Genomic DNA, 27,983 nt, shown 5'->3' on the forward strand with positions numbered 1-27,983 from the left:
TACTTTATGAATGAAATTAGCCACCAATCAGGCTAGAGTAGCAATCTTGAAGCTCAGTGCCAAAGACTTTGCATGTAGTTCCTTTCTCTGTAACTTGCCCACTTTCCCCAGTTGGTCCTGCCTGGAAGGGTCCCAGGGTTTTCGAGGAAGGAGGCAATCTAGGCCAGCAGCTCTCAGCACTTTTTGAAAAAGCTCAGGCAAGTACAGAGTAGCTGCAGCCATTCACATTTTTCCAGCCAGAAAGCAATGGTCTGCCTGCCAACCGGGCTCGGGCTGAGCATGAATCAGGTTCTCCTGACATCTGGAGCCAGGTCCGGCCTGGGAAGCAATGGAAACTATTTTTAACAATACAGCAGGGGAGCGGAAGTGTTGGTTCCGACAAGTCTCGTTGGCCAACCTTTTAAAAGGGCTTGGAAGTTTACCCAGCTGGCACTGAGAGGTGAATGGAACTTGGAGCTGCAGCAGTGGAAAATATTATTATGTACTATGCTTTGCAAAACAAGCACATTCTTTTTTTTTTTTTTATGATTATACCTTTCATTCAAGAACCCTGAAACCATCCAGAGTACATCAGTGATTTTCAAAACAATTTCCATGGCAGCACAACACCTTTCAGGCAGGACCTAGGGGAGGTCTCAGACCCAGGAATACAAAATTATGTGACAAAGCATGGTCAGATCTCTCCCGAAGCCTCCTCCCAGCTCCAGGCCTGTGATTAGACTAGAACCCTGCAGGGGCCACCCCCCACCAGATGTGTGGTGGTCCATCTGGTATGGGCATCAGCTAGGCTCCCTGGAGTTTATAAATCAATCAACCCTGCCACATGCTCATCTGCTTTGAAAACAAACGGATCTTCCTTCAAACAACATTGAGTAGAAACACCCAACACCCTTGTCAGATAAAATACCTCAAACTGTCCACTTTTCAGTTTCTATCACAAATTGGGCATTAGCAAAGCTAACAGCTAGGGCGATTAAACACAGATATCAGAGATTTATATAATTGAATTTTTAAAAATAATATTAGGAATCAATAAAAGATTGCCAGATTTTAATGTTACCAAGTAAGGGCACTGAGAAAAAATAATTACCACCATACCTTCATTTAAAGCAAAAAAGGTATGTTAAACCAAAAAATGAATACTATTATGTCAGAATAAATAATTCTTTAAAATGATTACACTTTAAAATGTACAATTCAGGGATGCAATGTACAACATTATTAATATAATTAATACTGCTATATTTTATATATGAAATTTAAGAGGCTAAATCCTAAAAGTTCTCATTGCAAGGGAAAAAATTTTTCTTTTTCTTTTATTTTGTATCTATGTGAGAAAATGGATGTTCACTAAATTTATCGTGGTAATCATTCACAATGTTTGTAAGTCGAATCATTACACTGTACACCTTAAATGTATACAGCCCTGTATGTCAATCATATCTCAATATATCAATATAGTCAGACAAAATAAAATTAATAAAATAAAATTACACTTAAAATCTGAAAAATTCATTATATTAGTTCTGTCTTTATTCTTTTCCTTTTTTCAGCTCACAAGCCAGGACTTCCCTGGTGTTACAGCGATTAAGAATCTGCCTGCAAATGCAGAGGACATAGGTCTGGGAAAATTCCACATGCCTCGGAGCAACTAAGCCCCTGTGCCCAACTACAGAACCCTGCACATCTAGAGACTGTACTCCGTAACAAGAGAAGCTACCACAACGAGAAACCCGCACACCGCAGCAGAGCAGCCCTCGGTCGCCACAACTAGAGAAAGCCCACACACAGCAATGAAGACCCAGCCCAGCCAAACACAGATAAATAAATAAAAAGAGTTTAACTAGTATGAGTTCTAGTTAAAAAAATTACAGGCCAGACCTGCAAAAACGTGTCACAGACCCAGCTGTGCAGATCTGCAGTTAGGGACCATGTGGCCTGACAGACCAGCTTACCAGGCCTGCTCACCACCTTTTGAGTATTCCAAGTATCATATTAAACCACTGGGAGATCTCAGCACCCCAAGCACAAGCAAAGACACCTTTACCTAACATGGATTTCTTCTTATACGAGGCTGGGCGATCATACAGCGCTCTCTGGATGTCCGAGTATTTAGAAACCTCTTTTCTCTCCAGCATGGGGACATACTGTGTCGTGTCAGCTTGCTTCATGTCCATGTAGTCACCATTATTTTCAAAAGATAAGATAACGTAACTGTAAAAACAGAAAAAAGGAACCTTATCCAGAGTGTCCCTCTGGAGTGATCACCCGTAACTCAGTAGGTGAAGACCAGGTACCCACCATGTGTGAGGCAGTGGTGGGCACAGAGGCGGCAGGGGAATCAAAAGCACAACCACCCACATCCTTCTCGTGGGCGGTCTAGTCGGGCAGATGCGCGTTAATCAAGGATCACACACAGACCACCTCAGCTCAACTCTCTTTATTCTGTTTTTCAGTCACAGGCCAGAGAGCTTCACCACGTGACCAAGTGGCTTGGACAGACGATTCCTTCCACCCAATAAATTTAACACCAATTTGGTATCCATCGAGTAATTTAATATGAAGTGAATTCACACACATTCTGATCTTGCAGAACGTCATATCTACAGCGATCTTTTCAGTCACTTTAGATATCTATAGTGGCAATCGTCACTTCATTGGCCTGACTGGTATGCCCGGGTTCAGCAAGGACCAGTGTCTGAAACTTGTAAATCCTCAGATAGTTTCTCACAAGATATGAGCACCAAGGCTTCCCTGGCCAGAGACACATCTGGAAGTCTGAAGTGGACCACACATAAATAGCAACTGGCTCCCAGGATGATTTCGACTCTTCCTCTCATTCAAACCTATCAGCAAAGCTTTCCCCAACATGATATCCTGTCTAAGACACCTACAGACATGGGGTATCTCTCAGCACCATGTCACAGGGTGATGGAGCAGGGTAGTTGACTTCAAGTCTTGCTACCTCCTGGCCCTAAATCTGTAGACACGACCTCCATCAGGACACAGGTTGTCTACATTGGTGAGGCTCATAAGACATTTCCTCCCTAGAGGAGGAAATGGCAATCCACTCCAGTATCTTTGCCTGGAAAATCCCATGAACAGAGGAGCCTGGTGGACCACAGTCCCTGGGGTCCACAAGAGTCGGACATAACTGAAGCGACCGAGCACGCACGCACGCACGCATAAGACAGTGATTCACAGCAGCGTCTGTCTCTGCACCTACCTTCTTGTGCTTTCGTCAGCCGGGTTCAATCCAAAAATGTCCAGCTCTTTCTTTGGCTTCTCTGGATGGTGGCTCAGGAAGCTGTCCCTATTCTTATGCAAATAGTTGACCAAATCCCCATAGAAGCAGTACTCAGTGATGATGTAAATGGGGCCTGTGGGGTCCAAAACCAGTTGGAGATGAGCGTGAAGAACAGAGAAGCCATGAACCTACTGTATCTACAGTGGTAAAAGACACTGCTCAAGAACAGGAAGCTTCCCTCAGTGGAACTCAGTCCACAACCCCATTCAACAGACTGACATTTGCTGGCGTGTCTGGAGGTACAGTGTGGGGGGATTAAAAAGCTTGGACAGTCTTCGCAATGGTAGGTGTTCTAGGAAAATCCTCACTCTCAGGTGAGCGAGCCTACCTGACTTGGTGCAGGCGCCCAGCAAGTTCACGATGTTTAAATGCGGCCCCAGGTGGGTCATTATCTTCAGTTCAGACATGAGAGCTTGTTTTTCACTGGATCTGGCTGTGGCTGTTGAAGAAATAAATCATACATCAGTTCAACTGAATTATTTATTTCCCAGAAAAAGCCAAAAGCATGGCTAACCCTACAACTAGGTATCATTTTATTTACTAACAGTCTCAAGGGGAAATGGCTAGTTACTCAGTCTACACACTAACAACTTATCCCAAGTCTGCAGGGTAAAAAGAAGCTACTAAAAATAACTCGTGATTTTCCAACATATAAGTGACAAGAATGTTCTAAATAAACCTCACTGACAAGAGTCTAAATACGCAAAAAACCTAGAGTTGAAATAACTAAGATCTAGTCCTAAATTTGACATTTACTGGCTGTGTGATTTTTGAGTTTAATATTTCCATGTTCAAGAAATCTCCAGAAAAGGGGCACTTACGTTTTAGCATCTTCACTGCTACTTTCATGACAGGTTGAGACCGACTTAATCCATAAGCAGTTCCTTCAACCACTTTCCCAAATGCACCAGACCCCAGGATCCGACCTGTGGGCAACCAGAACCATCAACACACACAGAATCAGGCATCTCATCCAATTCATATACCATGGCCAGCGATCATGGGTGCACAGCTGGGTGGTGTTTTTCCCATATGGAGAAAGCATAATAACTCCTCCAAGTCATCATGTCAAAACCAGAATTGAGCCCACAGGGAAGGAAATTAGTATAATTGCTTTTGTCACATAACATTTGCAAAGCAAAGGGAAAACACAGACGGGAAGAAAGGAGGTACAGCCCTCCCTAGTGTGAGCACTCATCTACAGGCTGGAGAGCTGAGCCAAAGCCTGGGCTCTATGGCACGTGTTCTCTGTGGCTCTGGCCCAAACCTCCTGGCTCTCTACCCTTCTGTTTTCCCCACACAAACAGGGGCACCTTTTGCAACAAAAAGCCTTTCTCCACTGGAAGTGAAAGTGAACATGAAGTTGCTCAGTCTTGTCTGACCCTTTGCGGCCCCATGGACTACAGCCTACCAGGCTCCTCCGTCCATGGGATTTTCCAGGCGAGGGTACTGGAGTGGGTTGCCATTTCCTTCTCCAGGGGATCTTCCCAACCCAGGGATCGAACCCAGGTCTCCCACATTGCAGGCAGATGCTTTACCATCTGAGCCACCAGGGAAGCTTCTCCACTGGAAATACTTCCCTATTCAGGACATTATCAATTCCAAGTAGTGATGAAGCAAACTTCAGGCTGGCCCTCCTGTTGTCTGTCTGTTAGGAGGACCAGGAAGAGAGAAGGCTAAACATGCCCAGAAGCACAACACTTTGCCACGCGTTGGGAGCATCTCGTGCCCACTATTTTTTTTTTAACTTTTTATTTTGTATTGGGGTACAGCCAATTAACAATGTTGTGAAAGTTTCAGGAGAACAGAGAAGGGACTGACTCAGGCATACCTATACATGTATCCGTTTCCCCCCAAACTCTCCTCCCATCCAGGCTGCCACATAACATTGAGCAGAGTTCCCTGTGCTCTACAGTAGGTCCTTGTTGGTTATCCATTTTAAAATATCAGTGTGCACCTGTCCATCCCAAACTCCCTAAGTATTTCTTCCCGTGTGTTGCCCACTCTTAAAGAGTCTGCAGTCTAAAACAGACGTTTCCATCAAACCAGGGGAAGCCTTGGCTCCTAACGGGCACTGGGAGCCCATAGTGCCACTGACTGCACGTCTGCTTGACTAGAACTTATTCCTGCAAAGGTACCACTTCCCCAGCAGCTCGACAGTACACAGAAGCAGAGAGACACAGGAACACCTCTTAGCAATGAATGTTGCCCCTTTTTCTCCTTATTTTATTACTTTTTAACTTCCCTAAGCTCCTCACCTTTTGTAAAACAAGGGAGAAAATATAATAAAGCAAGCTTAGTTCTCAGACATAGGTATTTGAATGAGAGAGGCTAGGGTGTCTTGTTTGATCTCAGTTTAAGTAACTTTCTAGGAAGACCTAATTTGGCTGCTTTCTGGAATGAGACAAGCAGATAATTTAAAAATGCCTTCGGCGTCCTCCAAAGTACCTACTGTTAGAATATTCATGATGACACAACCTCTAGCTCTCACCTTCATTTGTCTTTGTCCTATTTTCATTCATTTAGAATGTAATTAAAAAAAATATATATATATATCTTGACTAAAGTTTCCTGTACTTGGTCTCAACCCAAGACAAAAATATTTGAAAAGTTTTTCATGTTTTGCTTTAAAATGTAAAAACTTATATTTTTACATTCTATTTTTAGAAGTATCTACTACATCCTCAGAAGGTACTGGGTCAAAACATATTTTTGAATTGTCTTCATTCATTTTTCATCTGCTCCTTTTTCATCACAGAAATTCATCTCATTTCCAATGGGTATCATTTCCAAAACAAAGCCACTCTGATGGGTGTTTCCCTATAGTCGCTTCTTCTTTTGTAAAATTTTCTTAACCTGTAATTTGCTATGGAAGGAGGTTTAAAAAAAAAAATCATTGCAGTGATCTGATTGACTCACTTTCAAAGGCAGAAAAATATTTCCAAAAAAGCCAATTTCTAACGCCTCACTCTTACTAAGCACAGGTTCAGATCCTTTGTTCCTCCACAGGCCTGTGAAGAGTAAAGTTGTGGACAAAGCAAAAGGAGTCCTGGGAGATCACCCAGCAGGGCAGGAGCTTACCAAGCACGAGTCCATCTCTTGGAAACTCCCATCTCGAGTCGTAAGGCAGCTGCATCGGGTCCACATAAATGTATTCATGTCCATCAGGGCTGATTGATTCAATGACCCTCCAACGGATTTCATACCTTGGTTTCTATAAATGATGAGGACAGGTAACTGGCAAATTATCAACGTCCAAAGATACCAAAGCTTAACCACAGCAGCAAAGTGACTGACACGGAAGGATTCAGCAACATTCACTCATCATCTAGTTACTGAGCTCCTTCTCTGTGCCAAGCACTGAGCTAGGTTGCTCTTCTTGTTCTTATCAGTAAGGATTTTTAGTTCTTTAAAAAATATCTACCTGTTTCCAAATGACGACCAGGACAATGAGTGAGATGATCACAATCACCAACAACACCAGGACAGCAGCCGCCACAGTGAGCTCAGAGCGCAGAGCTAGAGGACAAGAGATGGGGCATGGTGGAGAACTTGCACAAATTCGCAGGAGGGCAGGAAGGCAGGGTGGCCATTTCTGGGCTGGAAATCTCTCTCTACTGGTGAGAAGCATAAGGGCTTCCTGGCTCATTTGGGGAATGGACAAGATCATCTCTCAATTATTTACATACATGAAACTACTCCAACTCTCCCCTTGGATGGGCAAGGGACAAAATTTGGCTGGGAACACAATCCTTTCTCCAAAGGTGTGAACTGGACTATAAAGACTGATAAATGAGGCTGAGTGATGCCATTAGTTCAGAAAGTTAAGTGCAGTGTATTTTGAAAGGTTACTGTATACTTATATTGCTTTTGGCTTCACTAATTTTTTCTTTTTTAAGAAGTCAACCTGTCTCAACTGTTACAAGGACCAACATGGCAGAAGATCCTCCTTCCCCATCCTCCATCACCATACCAGACCAAAGAGACTAGGTAGCTATATGCTTATAGACAAACAAAATACCAAGGGGCCTCAGAAAGATGCAGTTTGAGATCTGAAACTAAAAGACAAGGCTCCTACACAGGTGCCCAGAGAAGATCCTTTAAGAGCCTCTGGACCTTCAGTCCTATAGGATCCCATCTGGGATTCAAAGTCCCACCGAAGGGAGGAAGGGCTCAGCTGAAGACTTAGTTGTCCTAACCCATGAGCTACTCACTGGGAGCCACCAGCTTCAGCTCTCGGCTTTCCACCCCGAGGAGGTTCTTGGCCAGACACCGGACTGCAATGGTCTCCTCCACTTTGGCAAACGTCACCTGGCCTTCCACTGTGCTCCTGTCTCGGGGGTGGACCCCTGTGATGATGTTTGAAACGTTGTTGGCCAAAACTGTCCATGAAGTTTCATTGTTACATCTGGAGAGAGTAAAAGGCACAGATATAGAGCCCATTGTGGGGAGTCATGGGGGTGGAGCAGTGAGAATCATTTAAGACAGCAAGCAGTGCTGACCCTGTCTGCATTTGCAAGGCTACAGATGGATATTTTAGGTGCAGATTAACCTTAAAACTTGTTCTCCTAGAGAATAAACTACATGTGGGTAATTAAAAGTTAACTGTTGGGACCTGCCTGTGGGTCCAGTGGCTAAGACTCTGAGTTCCCAATGCAAGAGGCCTGGGTTTGATCCCTGGTTAGGGAACTAGATCCCACATGCCCCAACTAAGAGTTGGCATCTAAAGATCCTGCATGCCGCATGCACATGACCCAGCACAGCCAAATAAATTTAAAAAATTGTTTAAGTTAACTGTTTTTGAAGGCAAGGCAGAGATAAACAAGTTCAATCCAACAGAACTACCCATCACAAGCCTTGAACCCCTGAGCAAACTGGACTTCAAGAATGTTTTAAGTATGCCAACGTCCCACCCCTCCAAAAGAGGCCTGGTCCCCTCCCTTTTCTCCACCCCCGCTGTGGGGACCCCCTCAGGTGTAACTAGGACTGGACCTAGAATCCAGCCCGTCTAGATCCAAGTCCAGTGCCTTTTGGCCTTGGGTGCTGGGGGGAGGAGTCTCAGCCTCCAAGAAAAGCTCAGAGGCTTCGGAGCACAGCAGGCACCCCAGGAAGGAGTGCAAGAACACTGTACTCTGGAGACACCCACGGAGAAGGTCGAGGAATGAGCAGTGAAGGAGGAACTGGAGAGTTACCTCCCACCACACAGCAGGTAGAGAGAAGCCCCCTGGGCAGTATCTTCATGCATGTTCACACTCCAGTCTAGCCACCAAATAAAGTTCATCAAAGACGAAATGTGAAATGAAAATGTGGGCCAGGGTAGGAAAGAGCCTCTTAGAGCAAGTCTTTAAATTCATGCTCTTTTCAGAATGCAGACCCTTTGAGAATATGCTGAAGGCTGTAGACCTTCTTCTTACAGCTATTCAGAACACAAAAGCACACGTGCATACCTACACATGCACACACACACACAAGGTCCATGTTTAGAACCCTATCTTGTAGTTTGTGAGACCAGGCCAAATAAGAATCACAAATTCCAAAAACAGAGCCAGCCAAAGACATAAAATACATTTGAGGGTCTCTGTGCTAAGGCAGAAACATCCTGACCACAAAAGAGAAAGGAATGTGTTCCATACTTCTTAATATCCTTGCAAACCATCCACTCGATATCAGGAAGAGGGGTCCCTTCGGCTGTGCATCTCACAGTCTGGCCCCCATTAGAGCCATGGTGGTCGTCAACCAAGTCCAGTATGGAGGATGGAACTGCAGGAGGTGAAAAGAAATCAGAACTGGATGGCTGGCATACCAGAACTTTGGGGAACTACCAAGTGGAATATGAGTTCAAAACTTGTCCACATAACATTTGAACCTATAAATCAACCAACCACCCAGCAGGGAGCTGAGACCAGTCTTATGCATAACAACACTCCAGTTTGCACAGATCCAACTGGTTAAGAGCATGCTTACGGCATTTGTGCCCTGTGGTGTTTTAAATCTGGTGTAAAGAAAGCAAAAAGCCCCTGTGTTGATTTGACTTGAAAGACAAAGAGGCTCTTAGAATTATAGCTTGGGAATCAGCTTACAGATTCATCTAAATGCTAGGGCCTAAAGCAGCATTTACCAAAGTGCAATAGTATTACATTTTAAAGATTCTTTTTTGTAACCAGTGATCAAATGTTAGAAATATGCTAATACTTGTATCACAGATTGACTCTGAGGGTCAAAAGAGCCTAACATGGCCCATGGTAGGTACTCAGTGACTAGGTGCTTAACTGGAGTATACACAGACTCGGGCACTCCGTTCTGGGAGGGGCTTCTCCAGAGGTCTATAAAGAAAGCTAGGCACAAAAAGCCAAAACACTCTGGAACGACCGAATGTCATCCGGGCCAAAACATATCATCTCACTCTTTCCAGAACTGGAAGTACCTAATTGAGAAACAGGTGGTAAGGAAGCGATTGAAGCCTAGGAATTCCAAGTCAGACAGTTCCAGACTAGCCTGGAACTTTTCAAAATTATGTAAATTCATAAGTCCAACAGAGCTACACCTGACACCCACACTCCTTGCTTCTCCCTGAAAGGGTTGCTTTTCCCTCCATGACCTGGGCGGACAGGGCTAGGCTCTCCTCGGGAGACTCTCAGACCCACCGAGCTGAAGTTATCTTTATCTGGCTCTTACAAACCTTGAGTCAAGAGTTCAAAAGTATAGCTCTTCACATCATCTTCATTTTGAACTACAATAGTATAATGGCCGCTGTCTTCTTCCTTTGCTCGGATCAGCTTTAATTTGCTTCGATAACTTAAAAGAAAAGGACTGTGTTTCAGCAAGGAGTAGCCCAATAAATTCCAATCGTTAAGCAGTTACCATTTTCAATTCAAATGTTGTTAAAAAATATCTTGTCCATATGATCACTTTCCTGGGATTTCCCTTATACTGTCTATGCACTGAAGGTCTGAGTTGTAGACATTTTATTCTTAAACAGAAGACCAGAGATGAGCAATGGCTTATGTGGCTACAAGAGCAGTCAGCTCTGCTAAGGCCTGACTTCTAAATGGGAAAAAACAAATCTTACCAGCTTTCCTTTTATTTGAATCCTGGATTTTTATATTTAAGAAAAAAATACTTGCCAACACTGTTAAGCAACTATACGCCAATACAAAATAAAAACAAATACTTGATTCCTCTTAACATCCATCATATGAGTGATTCAGCCAAATATTGGAACAATCTTGGAAGAAATAATAAAGACACTGTCTCTGTATTAACACAGGGAGGTCACTGGGGTATAAAACTCTTGCTTGCTTGTATTTGCTTAAAAAACTCTGGAAGGTTTCATAAGAAACCTTCCTAACAAAACTAATAAAAGTATTCCTTGTGGGTGGGGAGGCGAGGGTACCAACGCATACGAGGACAGAAGAGGAGTGAGGCTTCTTACAATGCACTGTCTTTAGGTGTGAATATTTTTAAAGTGCAAGATGCATCTTAAAAAAAAAATAGAGAAACATATGCTTTCATACCTCATTAAAGAGAAGTTTCTCCAAAAGATGCTTACACGTATAATAAATGACATTTAGTCGTGTGTGTGTGTGTGTGTGTGTGCATCAATAAAGTAATTGCCCATCTGACTGTCCTTTACAACACTGTGGAAGAGCAAGCGGACTGAGAAGAAGCGCGCTGGTCATGGAAGGAGAGACCTGGGACATTACTGAAACTCTCCAAGCCTCAGGTCCTTTATGCGTACACCATGGGATAACTGTATGCAAGGCGTAGTATCATTTTGAGAATTAATTACATGAAATAATCTATATGAAAGCATTTCAGAGGCTCCAAAATAGCCGGCAAACGTCGAGTCTTCTAGCCAAGACACCTGACGCTGGGAGATGTGACGAGCACACTGGGCTGGCGTTCCCTCTGCCGCACCAAACTGAACACCTCTGGAATGGATTTCTTTAGAGCCCCCTAAGCACCCCTGGCTGCCAGCGACCAGACAGTCTGCCATCATTCACTTTTTGCACGTGTCCAGCCAAGGAAGCTGTGAATCCACGAGTCTTAGGGAAACCAGACCCCCCTCCACCGTGTGCATCCTTACATTCCCTGGCCTGCCATGGGGACCAGAATATGTGCTGGAGGAAATCAAAAAACACCTTAAGAGACAGCTCTCCTGGACTGCTCCGTGGACAACCACCATCGCTACCGATGGTAGCTTGCAGACAATCCTGGTGTCTCAAGTGTTGGCTACGCTGGGATCACCCTATTTCTCTCTGGCCTCACAGCCTAGTAGAAAGTTAGACCCTGTCCACTTCCCTGTGTTCCTACATTTCGTGTCTTAGAAAGCCTTCCAGATTCAGTGTCCCACTTCCATCTCTATCACTGTTCCACAGAGGTAGTCACATTCCATTTTCCCAGATGTTGCTTCTCAGTTACACATGGAATTCAGTTCAGAAAGAAGGAAGCAAATCCTGAAATTAAGTGAACTAATGGCAGAGGTTCTATCTTCTCCTCTTTTCTGAAGGCTTGAAATAGAGGATTTTGTCTCCTTTGAAAGGTTTCTAACAAAGATGCAGGGCTGGATTAGCTGGGCCCTTCAAGAGGGATCTTCTGCTCTTGGATTCTAATCAGGGCTTAAAGCTGCAAGAGACCTCAAAATATCATCCAGTTCCTCATCTTGAAGGACATAAGGTATTCTTAACCCTACATTATAGATGAGGAAACTGAGGCTGAATGGTGACTTACACACAACTCCACCACTAGTTAAGAGATGACAACAGTCTACAGCTCCTCAGCGAGCAAGGATCCAAACTACCTATTGTACGTTCTCTCCTGACCAAATTTACTCAGACACTACTCTTATTTCCCATGAAAGTCTCACTGGGGCAAATGTGTTTCAAATTCAGCCAATGATGTTGTGTTTCATGTAGGCTTATGTGATAACTGCCCTGGAACTGGAATCACCATACATGTCTACTTGCAATATGGGTGATGGATATCAGGGAATATATATGAAACCCAAGTGGGTCCAATTTTACTTTCTTTCCTCCACCCCTTTCTGAATCCAGGAACCTGTCTTTCATTGGGAGCAGAGATTTTTCAGTTCTTTTCTTCTCATTTCATTGTTACATACTTACCAACATACTATTATTGCATTGCAACATTATCATGAAATGCACCTGATTTCCGGTATCTTCTATTTCTGATTGCTAAATTTTCTATACTGACTCTTGTTTGGGGTCATAAGACACACACAAACCTCAGTCTATCTAAGAATATACAATACAAAGAAAAGGCAAACCTGAGAAGGGTGTTTCTTTACCTTATTTCCTGAATCTTTTCTATGTCAGTGGTGATCTCCGTGAGATTCTCAATCAGAGTCAGGTTGTCCTTTAGCCAGGTTATCTTGGGAGGGGGATAGGCCTGCACATCCACCACAAAATGCTTGACTTCATGCAGGTTGACAGCTTCCAACAGGTTAAAGTTGGGTTTGATTTCAATAAATCCTTTCTCTGTACAGGGAAGAGTTTCCATTAAACAATGATCACCTCATGGTGGATCCCGAGCAGCATGGCCGACGGGCATTTTAGGAAGCAGAGTGTACCGTGAACAGAAATGGTGACGTTCCTCATCTTTTTGACCTCCTTGGTGGCCTGGTGGGCAGCACATTCGTAATCTCCACTGTCTTTCACCGTGGCCTCGGGAACCCTCAGAGTGTACACCAACTTGATGGACGGGAACTTGGTTTCCTCCAGCCTCGTGATGCCTTTGCCTTTCTACAGCAGAAGAGGAGGAAAACTGACTCTAACAAGATCCTTCCTAAGAGGGAACCCCTGCCTAAGTTATGGACTCAGTGATAACGATACACCAATGTGGCTTCCTGGATTGTAACAAGTGTACCACCCTGTGGGGATATAGATGGGGGAGGCTGCTCCTGTGTTGAGCCCAAGGGGCAATGCAGGAAATCTTTGTACTTTTTACTCAGTTTTGCTATGAATTTAAAGCTGCTCTAAAGGGACTTCCCAGGTGGTCCAGTGGCTAAGACTCCATGCAACCAATGCAGGGGCCTGGGTTCAATCCTTGGTCAGGGAACTAGATCCCACATGCATGGGGGAGAGAAATGGAACAAAGGAGAGATACTATCAGATGCCAAAAAAAGAGCAAGGAGCAGAAATTTGCAAACTAGGAGTGAAGGGGGAAAGACCATATATATATATACACATATATGTTTATATGTGTGTGAGTGTGTGTATACATATATATTTATTTATTTACTTATACATAGATGGTTTTTGCTGTCCATAAGGGCACTGCATTAAACACTGTTAAATGGTTTCTGCGTGGCACCATCACAGCCTTTCACACACAGTTCATACACACTTACCATGATAGGTTAGAATGAATGAGAACTGGACGTAACATACACACACCAATACATATAAAATAGGAAAACAACAAGGACTTACTATATAGCACAGGGAACTATACTCAATATTTTATAATAATCTATAATAAAAAGAATCTGAAAAAGAATATATATATTTTATATTTATATAACTGAATTACTTTGCTGTACACCTGAAACTAACACAACTTTGTAAATTAAATATACATCAATAAAATAAACAAAAGGATGAATGAGACCCTATGTGTAAATTCCCAGGGACCAGAGATGACACAGCGGCTCCCCTTCCCCACCTCCACTCCTCCCTTCTTCTTCTTTCTGTGGATGGGCCAGCTTCCACCAGAGTGCTTGGGATTCAGCAAAGATCACTAAATCTTTACTGAATGATTCAAGTTATGCCTGTTCACTGAAGGAAAGTTATGCATAGAAAAACCAGGCAGGGAATTCCCAGGCAGTCCAGTGGTTAGGAATCTGTGCTTCCACTGCCAGGGGCCTGGGTTCGACCCCTAGTGCGGTTTCGAGGTACAGTCAAAATAACAAACAAATGAATTTTTTTATAAAGGAATTTCCCTGGTGGTCCAGTGGCTAAGACTCTGTGCTCCCAATGCAGGGGGCCCAGGTTGGATCCTGGTCAGGGAGCTAGATCCCACATGCTTCAAATTACAGTTTGCATGCCACAACTAAAAGATTAAGACCTGCTGCTGCTGCTGCTGCTGCTAAGTCGCTTCAGTCGTGTCCGACTCTGGCTCATATTAAAACAAAGGCAAGACCAGGCAGGCAAGAAACAGAGTATCATGGGCGTCCACAAGGCAGGGAAGCAGGCAAACATTACCCAATGCCTTAAAATTCAAAGGCATGGGAGGCAAGAAAAGGAGAATTCATGACTTTCAGCAATCAGAAACTTTTAAAATTCATTTGTGTTTTGCTTTGCTAATTTTTTGGTCACTATCTTGTAGCCATATAACCTGCCTATCTGATGAAAAAAAGAGCACTCAGTGTGAAATCTCTATGCATTCTGAAGGACCTGGCTCAGCTATCATCACCTCAGACTCTCCCACTGCTCTAAGAACCACAATGTCCTCTTGTCAGAGTGTGTATCAGAGATGGAAAGCTAAGGTCAAGAGGAGGTCAGTGTTTTGCCCCATGAGCGATAGGTCTTTGAAGCCCTACTGTGATCCACTCCCTGCCACCAGGGGCCTTAAGGGTACCTACCATTTGTCCAGGGTAAGTCCACTGAAAGTCAACCACCTCGTTGTTAAAGACGGTGCAGGTGACCACAATCGATTCGCCTGCCTTATATACAGTCTTAGGAGATTCCATTTCCAGATCAAGTTTTGATGTTGCTATTTAAAAAAAGAACAAACACAAGAACCTAAATATCCAAAGTATAGTCAGGATCTTACAAGGTTTGAATTTTTAAAGAAGATTCTGAAAAATAATTTGCAAACAACTTTGATCAAGACAAAATTTTGAAAATCTCAGAAGCCTTGATCTGCACTGCCATACATAATTTGGTATAAAGTACTCCATTCTAAAGGAGATCACTCTTGGGTGTTCATTGGAAGGACTGATGTTGAAGCTGAAACTCCAGTATTTTGGCCACCCGATGCGAAGAGTTGATTCATTGGAAAAGACCCTGATGCTGGGAAGGATTGGGGGCAGGAGGAGAAGGGGATGACAGAGGATGAGATGGCTGGATGGCATGGGTTTGGGTAAACTCCGGGAGTTGGTGATGGACAGCGAGGCCTGGCGTGCTGCGGTTCATGGGGTGGCAAAGAGTTGGACATGACTGAGCGGCTGAACTGAACTGAACTGAAAACACATACACATATATACATATATGCACATGCAAAACAATAACAATAGTAATAATAAATTCCAATTCGCCAGAAGACCACATTCGCATCCTCAAGCATTTGGGTGCATTATGACTGCAATCACTTTTATTGACCGATCAAGGCTTTACTGACTTCACTTTCCTAGCCACTAGCTCCTATCCCATCATTTATTTATTCTCCTCTTCTCTCCCATTCTGCTTCCCAGTTATTCTCAGCATTTCTCAACCTAGCATGGAGTCTGGCATAAAATAAGCCCTTCACAAGAGTTAAACGGTATACTCTCACTAACACCATACTGCATGTAAGTGCTCTATAAATGTGTTGGCCCAAGCGTGGTTTATACATTCCCATTTGCATTAGCCACTCACATCAAAGGGATGAAGTCAGCAGCTACCAGCTTTTCTCAAAATCACTTTTCTGAAGTTATAAAAATTAACCTAGAAGTCCAGCCCCCACAGGTGTGTGTTTGTAGTTACGGCCTTTGTAGTCAGGAATGCGACTAAAACAGTAAGAGGCTTATGCAAGAAAAAAAAAATTCCTTACAGTATACTGAAGTTGAAACACAAAGTTGAAACACAAGATCGTACATGGATAGGAAAGATTTTGCCTTTAGTAATGCCAAGCTTCATATTATTACAGCCACAGAGATGAGCTTAACATTGTAGGTTCAAGGTGGGGTTAATCTACCTTTAGGAGGTTAATGCCAAGTCCCCATATCAGAATTTGGGGGTTCCATCACTAGGGACTAGGATTTTAAAAGAAAATTCTACATGTATTTGATGACTTTGCCTGTACCTCTTATTTAGAGAAGATAAGAGAGAACACAAGTACCTGTGTAAGCATAAACATTGAATGGAATGGTCTGGAACTTCTTCCCTCTGACCGTGGCCTCACAGATATAGAGCCCGACACTGAAGGTTCCTTTAAAGCCTTGTCTGCTGTCATAGGAGGCAGGCACTATCCCCTCACTGCTGAGTAAGGTCACTGGAGTCTCAGGATCAGTCGTGCGGCATGGGATGATGACCGAATCTTCGTCCTCCACGATGACCAAGGAATCTGTCATTCCTAGAGGTACGAAGGCTACATCTGGGTCTGACATTTGGGGGAAAAAATGAAAAACACATTAAGGATTAATTTCACCTTCACACATATATGCAGAAAAATTACTTCTTTGGCATTAGTCATATTAGGTATGAATTTTACCTTTACTCATAAATCCAGAAGTGTCACCCCACTGACATTTGTCATCCTAACAGCTAGAAGGTGATTTTTTAAAGTATGAACAATACCAAATTGCCCGTGCCTTCTTAAAAAATACTGAAAACAAATATAAATACTGTCAGAAATGGAGGTCAAAATTTAAACTACAAAACACAAAACAAAATGGATATTAAAATAATCAAGTCTGAAAAAAAATCATCAAGTCTGCTCAAAACATGAGAAAATACTCATAATTTTTGAATATGAAATGCTTTTTACAATGCCTATGACCTATAGCTGTATTACTTGAAAAGTAGTACAGAAATCTACTAAAAAATAACCTCTCAAATAATAAATAAAATGTATAATTCCACAAATGTATAATAGCCTGAGACTTTTCTTTTCAAAAGACAACCAGCTATTTAAACTACTTGGTAATAAGTACTGAGAGTTTCCAGCATCAGTTTCACAAAGGATACACAACTCTAGATAATTGCAAACAAAATCTCTAGCAATGCAGAGCCTGGCCGGATGATGTTTGTGCTGGGGCAAGGGAGAAATAGGAAAAATCTCTGGACAATCTTAGGCAGATCAAGACTCAGTTTAACAAACCCACCTTCCTACCACTGTCTTCAAAGCAGGGGAGCATTTATGTGAGAATGACAAGGGGTGACATACTAAATATCTATTCCTTTTGAAACAATTTTTTTTCAATTGTTAGGAAAGAAAGTTGATACAGATGAGAATGGCAGAAAAGAAGTGAAGAGGGTTTAGATCCATAGTTACAGAAGACAGGGAAAGGTGCCAATTTTAAACTTTTTTTTTTTGGCTGTTCCATGCAGATAAGGGATTTAGTTCCCTGACAAAGGATCAAACCCAGGCCCCCAGAAGTGGAAGCTCGCAGTATTAACCAAGAGACCTCCAGGAAAGTCCCAAGGAGCCATTTTTAAAAACTTGAAAAAGCAGAAAGGTAGGAAGATATACTTCTGAAACTCCCTTACTCAATGTCCGCTAAAACAACACAGATGGCAAGAGCTATAAATGGTTTATATGCTTGTTTATTGAAGCCAAGTACTCTAGTTTGGGGGCTTCCCATGTGACTCAGCGGTAAAGAATCCGCCTGCCAGTGCAGGAGATGTGGGTTCGATCCCTGGGTCGGGAAGATCCCCTGGAGAAGGAAATGGCAACCCACTCCAGTATTCTTTCCTGGAAAATCCCATGGACAGAGCCTGGCGGGCTACCATCCATAGGGTCGCAAAAGAGACACAACTTAGCGATTCAATAAGACAAGACCAAAATTCTAATTGTATTCCCCTTTAATTCAACCATCTATATACTAAAATTTCCATGACTTGAATTTGTTTTTAGAGTTCCAAATTCCTGAACTCTATTAGCAAAGACTCCAAAAAACAAAGCCACAAAATAACTTCAGGTTAAAATATACAGTTTGATCTATAACACATCAGCCAGAGTTTCCTTTAAAGTTCAAGTCTTCCCTACCATCAAGTACTACTTATGCAATGCAAGATCCAGGTTCTATCCCTGGGTTGGGAAGATCCTGTGGAGAAGGGAATGGCAACCCACTCCAGTATTCTTGCCTGGAGAATTCCATGGACAGAGTAGGCTGGCGGGCTACAGTCCATGGGGTCGCAAAGAGTCGGACACGACTGAGCGACTTTCACTTTTCACAGATACAGACACAGGTACAGAAATAAACATAGATCATTACAAAGGAATGCCCAGAGAATGCTAGGTGGGTGGTAAAGCAAATGAGATGCATGAGCTTGCATCTCAAGCTCATGGCTAAGTCTAGTTGATTAGGGTGGCTGCTGCCAGAAAGCACCACACATTCTGCCTGACTCTGAAATCCATCCCAACCTTAAGCCATGCCCTCCAGAGATGTTTCCAGACAAAGACTGTGTGGAACCGGGTCTCCCTAGACTGGAGGACTCCCAGACCTTCTTTACACAGAGGTCTAGGACTCATCTACCCCCACTTCCTTCCTTCTCTCCTTCATTCAGGGTCACACTTGCACTGCAGGCAGACAACTCTCCCAGCCTCGGCCGGATCCCTCCTCATCTTCTCTCATAACCAGTGAACCAGTGAAGTTGCTCAGTCGTGTCCAACTCTTTGCAACCCCGTGGACGGTAGCCTTCCAGGCTCCTCCATCCATGGAATTTTCCAGGCCAGAGTACTGGAGTGGGTTGCCATTTCCTTCTCCAGGGGATCTTCCCGACTCAGGGATTGAACCCAGGTCTCCCACGCTTTATCATTTGAGCCACCAGGGAAGCCCTTCTCTCATAAGCCTCTCCTTTAATATATCCCTTGCATATTTAACTCCACCTTACTCCTATGCTGGCATTTGCTTCTTGGAGGACAAAACACAACACTGACCAAGATTTTTATTAGAAAGAAAAAAATCCATTCCAACTCATCAAGGTTAAATACAGGCACACCTTGGTTTACTACACTTTGCTATATTGTGCTTCACGGATACTGGATTTTTCACAAATTCAGTTTGTGAATGCTGCATCAAGAAAATCTATTGGTGCCATTTTCCCAACAGCATTTACTCACTCTGTGTCAAATATGGGTCAATCTTGTAATACTGCAAATGTTTTCATTATCATTACATTTGTTACAGTGATCTGTGATTGGTGATCTCTGCTGCTGCTGCTGCTGCTAAGTCGATTCAGTCGTGTCCGACTCTGTGCGACCCCATAGATGGAAGCCCACCAGGCTCCCCCATCCCTGGGATTCTCCAGGCAAGAACACTGGAGTGGGTTGCCATTTCCTTCTCCAATGCATGAAAGTGAAAAGTGCAAGGGAAGTCGCTCAGTCGTGTCCGACTCGTAGAGACCCCATGGACTGCAGCCTACCAGGCTCCTCCATCCATGGGATTTTCCAGGCAAGAGTACTGGAGTGGGGTGCCATTGCCTTCTCTGTCTCTGATGCTACTATTGTAAAAAGATTACAACTCCCTGAAGGCTCAGATGACGGTTAGTATTTTTAACAATAAAATATTTTAAAATTAAGGTATGTACATTGCTTTTTAAGACATAATGCTATTGCACACTTAACAGGCTACAATGTGGGACTTCTCTGGTGGCCCAGTGGTTAAGTCTCTATGTTCCCAATCCAGGAGGCACAGGTTTGATCCCTTGGTCAGGGAACTAAGATCCTGCATGCCACATGACATGGCCAAAAAAAAAAAAAGACTACAGAAGTGTAAACATCCAATGCACTAGAAAACCAAAAATAAAAATAAACATTTGTATGACTCAATTTATTGCAATATTCACTTCATGTTGGGAGTCGGGAACCAAACCCACAGTCTCTCTGAGGCGTGCCTGTATATGTTTTCTTGAATTTGAAAAATATCATGGTTATTTTGAAGCCATTATAATGAACTATAAGCCACTCTAAGATAAGGCCTATCTAACTAATTTTTGTGTCCCCAACACTTAGCAGTGCCTGATACCCAGTACATGCAAGTAAGAGATCAAAATGAATAGAAATGAGTACATTTCAGATTTTCCTCACAATGCCAATAAAAGATGCCACAATGAAATGGTTTTCAAAACTTAATACAGTTCTAAAATGTTAACAATGAATATTTCTGGATGATGACAGGACAAATGATCTTGATTTAAGCTTGTGTGTTTGTAGTTTTCAAATTTTCTCTGATAAATATTTATTATTTTTCTACTTCTAAAAACTTTCATGCAATGAACAGGCAAGACAGGACAAGCCTGGTCCGGGGGGACCCAGGCAACTCACCTGGCACGTAGATGTAAATGTGCCTGCCCTCGATCTCGTTCTCGTCCATCTGCGTGTGGTTGTAATAGCAAGTGTACAGCCCAGTGTGGGCCGCCGAGGCGCTGACCACTTCCAGCACTGTCACAAAAAGGCCACTGTTGTTCTCCTCGCTTCTGATTTCCACGTCGGGGTACTCTTCTTCAGACATGGGGTACTGCCAGCTCACTTCACTCTCCCCAAAGCATCTCAGAGAAAAGGATGAATTCAGCTGCACAACCCTCTCATTTTCATTGGGCAGGATGGAGGGTAATGAAAGCTGGCAGAGGATTAGGCTCGGCCCTGTAAAAGGAAACACGCTCTGAACAGGATGCAGCCCAAAAGGACGGTCTCACCCAGAGCAGCTTCTGTGAACAATGACCATTTCTACGCAAAAATTCGTTAGCCTGGATGCCCATGAAAGGCCCCCCATTATGAACAGCACCGCATCTGCTGAGAGCAGCAAACGCTCCAAAAGCCTCAATAGCCCTGTCCAGCCCCTGCTGGGCTCACCCCTCCAAACACTCCAATGGACAGAGGACTTCTCATTCCAGCTCCATATCTTAGACTCTCATGTGGGACCACGAAATAGCGCAAGATGGCATAAGCTCAAGCTCATATGGGCTCTTTACTGTCTGCGTTCCCTATGGACAGAGGAACGGACTGAACAAAGCACAAGGCAGCTTTGTGCTCAAGAAGCATGCGTCTTCCGTTTCTCACAATACTCTGGCGTGCCTCCTCTCTAATGACTTCCAAAACCAAAGTAGGAGGATGTGGATTTCAATTCAAAAAGAATAAGTCAAGCCCAAGAGTGAAAACTCTTGAGTTCATCTTAAAACCTAAAATGTCAGTTCAGCTTCCCCGGTCTATAAAACTGGTAGAAGTGATATTATGACTAAATTACGCACTCAAGATCACTAATCCCCTTCTAAGCCTGGTGCAGGAAATCACCCAACTTCAGTATGTGTGCACTCTGATTGGTCAGCTTGTTAAGAGGGATGTGAAAAGTGCACCTGAGTCCCTATTGTCCTGCAGGTGAGGAATACAGAATGGACTTCAGAACTCCTAAATCACTGATCATGCTCAATGTTGCCATATCCATCCAGGTGAGACCTAAAGAGACTAATAGGCTTAAGTTAACTCCTCAGACTAGAAAAACACTGGTGTCATGGTGAACATCTGCAATTCATGATTATCTGGATGAAAACTAAGAAAGTCCAATAAATATTTCAACACGTGGCCCCGCTGGCATCCTCCTGGTGGAAAAGTTAGTAAGCTTCCCCAAGCGTGAGATAGTGAGTAATTCAGTTTCAAGGCCAAAGGTGACTCAAAGATTTTGCAGCAATTAAAGCATCTTCCATTTAAGGCAGGTGTAACTTAAGACACGTATGATTTCCTGGATGAAAATTTCCTCTCTTTGTTTCCTTTGAGCATTCTTGAATTAATTTCTCTGACCCACCTCTCCTGGAAACCCATGACCCAGGAAACGGAAGAGGGTGGCGGGCAAATTTAAACTATTATTCCTAACAGCATGTCAATGCCATGATGACACAGACTGAAATTGCCACCAGAGAACATTCTTTTTGGCATTAGCGCAACACAGCAAGGGGAACTGAATGTGTGTAGTCCTTCTAGATAACATCTTGTTTCTCTTTACTCTTTTGGACTGTTTGCAGGAATATAGGCAGTACACCCCCAGAGCACAGAACTTAGGTGGGCGGGTGGGGGGCGGGGATTGCCCCTGCGACAACAAACTCAGAGAGGCTTGAGATCCATACCTGTGAAGAGACAGCCTAAGACCAGGAGTGCCCAATGGGAAGTCCCCATTGTTCTGGAAAACTGAAAAAGTCAAACAGAAACAATGTTAGTCAATAAAACAACTAGTCATGAGCCTAGTTCTCTTTGTGCTTTGTGCTATGGAAAATGTTAACGACATCATTTCAGTCAACAACATCCTGGTTAAAGTAAGATTCACAGTTAAAACAGTAAAATGCCTAAGAAGAAGGAGTTATATAGCCTTGTGTGGGCCCAAGACCATGACAGGAGCCAGCTAAAGTCGAAACCCTTTTTGATTGCCTGCAGCTTTCAAATTCCAAAACGTCTCGCTTTATTGTCTTGGAATATGTCCAAAAGTACAGAAGAACGGTTCCTCTTAAAACATTTAAATTGATTGCGAAAAACAAATAAACATGTGTATTTACTCAACTTCTAAACCTGAGCTGTTTTCACTCAAAATGGGTTGTCATTTGCTTTGTGCTTTGCTAACAGAAAGTACGCGGTCGCATCCTCAGCAACCTTTGGAAAAGATGCTTGGACTGCCAACGAATGTCTTAATACTTAAGAGCCATTCTGTACAGAGGGTACCAGAAGCTGCACTCACCCAGTGTCACTTAGAGGATATCATATGCCGATCTGTAGGCTCAGGCCTGGGGCCCCAGTCCAAGCTCTCCCAGGACCTGCTACACTTAGAGTCAGGCTAAACGAGGCACAGAAAGCCCAGGGCACAGGCGTAGAAGGCGAAACAGTAAAGGAAGTGAAGAAGTGAGAGGAAATGAGAGAGAAAAGTATGGCTAAATTCCTGTTTCAGGGATACAGTAAAGCACAGGATAAAATTTGGACAATTCATCACACAGGTCCCTGTACCTTCAGAAAGCAAGTTCTCCACTCTGATCTCCTGCAGCAAATTCTGGGGAACAGGAGAGCAGTGGAGAGAGAGATTGAAACCGAATGTCCCTAAGACACAAACAGGGAAAAGCAGTGGCCAAGAAAGAGAGGATAAGGAAAAGTAAGGGAGGGAAAAATGAAGAGGGACCTGTGCTGCCCTGAAGTAAAACCATGGAAGTCTATTCTGGTCCACCTTCTGAGAAGGTCCCTTTATCCTTTTCTTTCCACGTACACCTCACACATTTTATCATCTCCCCCTTCACTTCCCACACGAAGTAACTGAGAAAATGATCTTCCTGAGGTCCACCCGAAGGAGCCTGCAGGGGTTGGGGCCATTGAGCACCCAAGTTTCAAATAAAGAAGCTCCACTGAGAGTCGTGGGCAGTGGCACAAGCTACAAGATGATCCTTAAAAAGATCACCCAGCTCAAAACCCCAGTTCACGCAATGGAACGAGTTCATAGCACTTAATTTGTTCCACAACTGACTCTGGAAACGAAGATGTGTGTGCATGATTCCTGAGTAAACTGTCTAAAAAACAGAAGAATACAGTCAATGTATGCCTGTGTTTAGTCCTTGTTTCCTCCTCCTTTTTTTTCGGTTGCAGAGGATCCAGTAGATAACAGCCTAGTAGTTTTGGGTAGAGCCTGATCATTTATTTTCGCTTGAATCTGGGAACTGGCCTACTCACAGACATCAGATTTCTGCCTCATTAAAGTCTACCAGTTAAATGGAGGAGGAAGAAAGGGGAAAGATGGAATGCTGATAATGGGGAGGGAGGAGTTAGACAGGAAAAAAATGATGATAATTCTGATTTCTCCAAAGCAGAACAAGAAACCAGTATTTGCTTAAAAGGGTCATGTGTATGCCATGCTTGTTAACAATAACTCTTTGAAATATCTGATGTTTTAAAGTGCCACTTGAGGCTCAGAGAGGCTTAGCAAATGACCCAATATCACACAGCTGGTAGTAAAGCCAGGATTCTAACACCAAGTCTGTGTAATGCAAAAACCACGCTCTCTCCAAGCCACCATATGGTCTCTCTCAAGGGAAGGTCAGTGTTTCAGCCTTGTGGGCTTCCCCCACCCTCAACTATTTCCTCATGCAAATTGGGGCCCTGCTTTCCTCCTCTGCTCACTGCCACAGCGAGAGAAGCACAAGGCGCTCTGAACCGGAGAGCAATCTGCACAATGCTGGCTGGATGACAGTCTCCAAGGATCCTGGCATGTGCTGGAGGTTTCAGGGTTTCCTCACTGCTGCAATGACAGGCACAGGGTCCCCAGAGCCAGGCTGGCCAACCTGATTTACCACATGGCCTGTGTGTTTGTACATATAAATATCAGCCTCCCACTGATAATCCACTTAGCGAACTTCAAAGGAGCCCTCCACAGCCAGCTTGGGTTTTATCACATTTATATGCTGCATTTCTCTAGTGGGGCTTGCCAATGATGCACTTTTAAAGCATTCCCAAGCTCGACAGAGGGGCTCGCTGCTTTTACAAGGCAGGCTCTGAAGGGCATTTTGCCCTGGCCAGGCCCCACCAGACTTCCTTCTGTGCATCCAGATACTGGGGACCCAATGCCAGAGAGGATTACTTACTGACATACAAAGTGGGCAATGAAAACAGGACCTCCGAGCAAGCGATAACGGTGCAAATACTGAAAATCAACATGTGTTTGCTCACCATTTCAAACTCCCATCTCTGATAAGAGTGGTTCCCTGGCTAGAAACCCAGGCGTAGTTGTGAAGTTTCATGTCATTACTCATCTGTGACTCAGACAATTTACTCGTGAATAATTGCAGACTGTGAGCCCTACAGGGAGGTGATGGAAAACAACTGGGAAGAACGGAGCTTTCCCTGCCTCTTGGCCCTGGAGTGAGAATCTCTAGGAGTGGTATTGCTGTTTCCACTGCTTTTCTACTCTGGGAATAAATGCTCCTCCAGAATCAATAACCCCTATCCCAGCGCTCATCCAAAAGTCAGACGTGCAAATATAATTGAGGTTGCAGATTCAGACAAACATGGCATGCTATGAGTCAGCAAGAATAAATCACTTTGCAAGGTGGAATGATGGATTTCATCCAAAAAAAATTTAATCATAATCATTTCTCTCATGCCAACTGTATGTTGGACTTCTGTCACAATCCTCTATAATCACAGCTTACTGCCACTGGTTAGAGAAACAATCGGAGAAAAAAAGATCTCTGCTGTGTTCACTCTGAGGCAAGTAGCTGTGGCCTCCCCTTCCACCCCTCATTCTCATTCGTTTCTTCTCTCAATAGATGCTGATATGATAGAAATGGCATTGGGCTAGGCTCTGATCCCACATCTGACACCCAGTCTAACCTCTCCGAACCTCAGTCTCTCTCTGTAAATCAGCACTAAGAATACCTCATTTGCTGGCTTGCCTTAATGCATTATTATAAAGACTAAATTCCACACAGTTTAATTAAAAGGGCTGCAAAAACTGCAGCTGTTGGTTTTCATGCTGCCTCTTTTTCTATAGGTTCCAAAGATGTCTTAGCCAAGAGGGACATCAGAGTGGCTACTTCAACATCTATTTACTGAGAGAGTCAGGAACCAGAGGCCACTTGACTGGCTCTGCACCACCAGTGTTAGCGGAGAATTGGGTCTGAACTCTGATACAGGGAAGCCTGATGTAGCTATCAAGACTGTTCCCAGCTGAACCAATATATATATATATACAGTCATGTAAACAGAGAAAAAAATCTGTTTGCAGCCACTATTCTTTCTCTTTAACACACTGCCATGCCCGTCCCTGCAAACAGAAGTGAAGAGCCATTAACTATGACTCTACAATCAAAACCAACATGCTAAGCTAGAGAGTAAACAGACGGCAAGCAACGCAAGGGCACTATTTCCAGAAGAGAGAGCATGGCATTCTTCTCACAAACCCAGAGGGCTGGCTTCCGGATCACCAACTGCTCAATGCAGCCCGCTGCAGAGCCGCTGAATATTGAATTTCACCCCACCCTGGCATGATTAGAGGCCACTGAAGACTCTCTCACAGTCCCAAAAGCCACTGACGACTTCAAGATTCAGATTTCCGAGGTTCAGTTAATTTCAGGTCTCCTTAGTTAATTCTAACTGTGAAAATTACATGTGCTGTTTTTCTTCCCTGTGACAAACGTTCCTGTGACTTCAGTCCAGGCGTTCCAAAAGCTGGTTCACCCTGGTGGCAACTTGAGCGAGGGAGTGTTTACTGGGATCTGCACCTCACCAGAACCTGTTTTGTTGTTTTTATCTTCTTGAGTTCCATTAGACATTCCAGTGCTGGGTGGGAGCTGGAGTATTTTTACATGGGAACATTTTATGGGACAATCTGAGCTCATAAACTTTTCTGCTCCCCTGTACCAGATATTTAACCAGGGGAGTCTAAAATGTCACTTCCTGTTGATTGTCACCAAACTGGTGTGACACCCAATGGGACAACCTTAGGTGCAGCAGCTTGTACTACACTTGAGGCTCACCAAATCCCCAACATTAGGGCTTCACTGTAAAAGGAAACGCAAAAACTGGCCTATCTTCTTCGCAGGTCTGCTCTGATAACCCGATGTGGTGGGCCAACACTTGGCTTATTAGGTAAATACAAAGGATTAACAACTATGGCGAAAGACTACCCCAAAAGTCCATAAAACAAGGGCTGTCAGTCCAGTGATTCTTGTAGCTTCACAGAAAACTAAAACTTGGTCCTACTGGACCGAAAAATGCGTCTTCCTGATGCCACGACTTGCTTAAAATCTCCGCGAAGCCGATGCCAGCAAAGGATCGTTGCAGTTCTCATATAAAACCAGCAGGTGGCAGTATTGGTCCAAGAGACAGGCAGTCCTCCGGTTTCGCGGGGACGTAAATGCTGCTACAAGTCCTGTGTTAACATATCTCAAATCTTCCAATCTCCTACTTAATTAGGTGGCACGTTTGGGTTTCGTGGTGCCCTCTGTTCCAAGCCCGTAGAATAGAAGCAGGGCAATTGCCGGTGAAAAGGCTTAACGTTCCGCTGGGCCCCAAGAGAATTCGCCAGACATCATCACCAGCACCGTCAGCATCATCCCTGCCCGCGGGTCGTCCGGGGCGACTGAGCTTCGGGAGCCAGGAAAATGGCGCTGCCATTCCAGGTCGCAAAGGTTTGGAAGGTTCAGCAGGAAAAGCCACTCGGGAGTAGCTCGAGTGGTTCAGGGTTTTGTTTAGCCAATGTTCTCCCCATCTCGCAGTCTCCACCCGTTGAGGGGAGACAGACCACCTGGGCCGCGCTAGGTGGGGTCCCCGACGCCGCAGCCGGGCGCGAGCTGTCGGGTCTGTTCGCAAGCCACTGTCACCGCCTCGTAAACCCCGAGGCGGGGGCCGCGACTGCCACGCAGCCTGGGAATTGCGGGCTGATTGGAAACGACTGTTCCCGTTGCACAATAACGCGGGGTCATAAAACAAACAAACAGCAACAGGCCGCCTGCGCAGAAGGATTTTCGAAGGGCCAGAAAACAAAAGTCGCCCCATCCCTCCAAAGGAGTGCCCAGGACCCTATATCCTCCGCTTCGCCCACATTTCACTATTATGACACCCCCACCCTTATCACCAAACCCAGGAACCTCCGCCCCTCTCGCACACCCAGCGCCTCCAGGGCAGACAAAGTGCCTGCAAGGCGTCACTTTGAGGCTCCAGGAGTGGGTAAGGTGACCGAGGTTAGTCGAGTCCTGGGTCCCAGCACTGCGCTCCGACCCCGCCGCGGCGCCGACCTCCCGAGGCTGGCGGGGAGCCGGACGGCGCGCCGGAC

General features: G+C 44.2%; 1 protein-coding gene across 3 annotated transcripts in view; it reads right to left on the reverse strand.

The window, feature by feature from the left end:
* The window catches only part of PDGFRA (platelet-derived growth factor receptor, alpha polypeptide), a 47,752-nt gene that overhangs the window by 15,843 nt on the left and 3,926 nt on the right, over positions 1-27,983 (reverse strand). For all 3 annotated transcript variants that reach the window (XM_010859691.1, XM_010859692.1, XM_010859694.1), the window contains exons 2-16: positions 22,309-22,369; positions 20,516-20,833; positions 16,367-16,627; positions 14,910-15,040; positions 12,897-13,068; positions 12,615-12,804; positions 9,987-10,102; positions 8,941-9,067; positions 7,522-7,715; positions 6,732-6,826; positions 6,389-6,521; positions 4,129-4,233; positions 3,636-3,746; positions 3,227-3,380; positions 2,048-2,214 (exon numbers count right to left, since the gene is read on the reverse strand). In XM_010859691.1, coding sequence (XP_010857993.1) covers positions 2,048-2,214; positions 3,227-3,380; positions 3,636-3,746; positions 4,129-4,233; positions 6,389-6,521; positions 6,732-6,826; positions 7,522-7,715; positions 8,941-9,067; positions 9,987-10,102; positions 12,615-12,804; positions 12,897-13,068; positions 14,910-15,040; positions 16,367-16,627; positions 20,516-20,833; positions 22,309-22,357 — 2,323 coding nt within the window. In that variant the 5' untranslated portion in view covers positions 22,358-22,369. The remainder of the gene's footprint in view (positions 1-2,047; positions 2,215-3,226; positions 3,381-3,635; positions 3,747-4,128; positions 4,234-6,388; positions 6,522-6,731; positions 6,827-7,521; positions 7,716-8,940; positions 9,068-9,986; positions 10,103-12,614; positions 12,805-12,896; positions 13,069-14,909; positions 15,041-16,366; positions 16,628-20,515; positions 20,834-22,308; positions 22,370-27,983) is intronic.

This window comes from Bison bison, unplaced genomic scaffold, assembly GCF_000754665.1.
Source record: "Bison bison bison isolate TAMUID 2011002044 unplaced genomic scaffold, Bison_UMD1.0 scf7180017864458, whole genome shotgun sequence".
NCBI classification, from domain to species: Eukaryota; Metazoa; Chordata; class Mammalia; order Artiodactyla; family Bovidae; genus Bison; species Bison bison.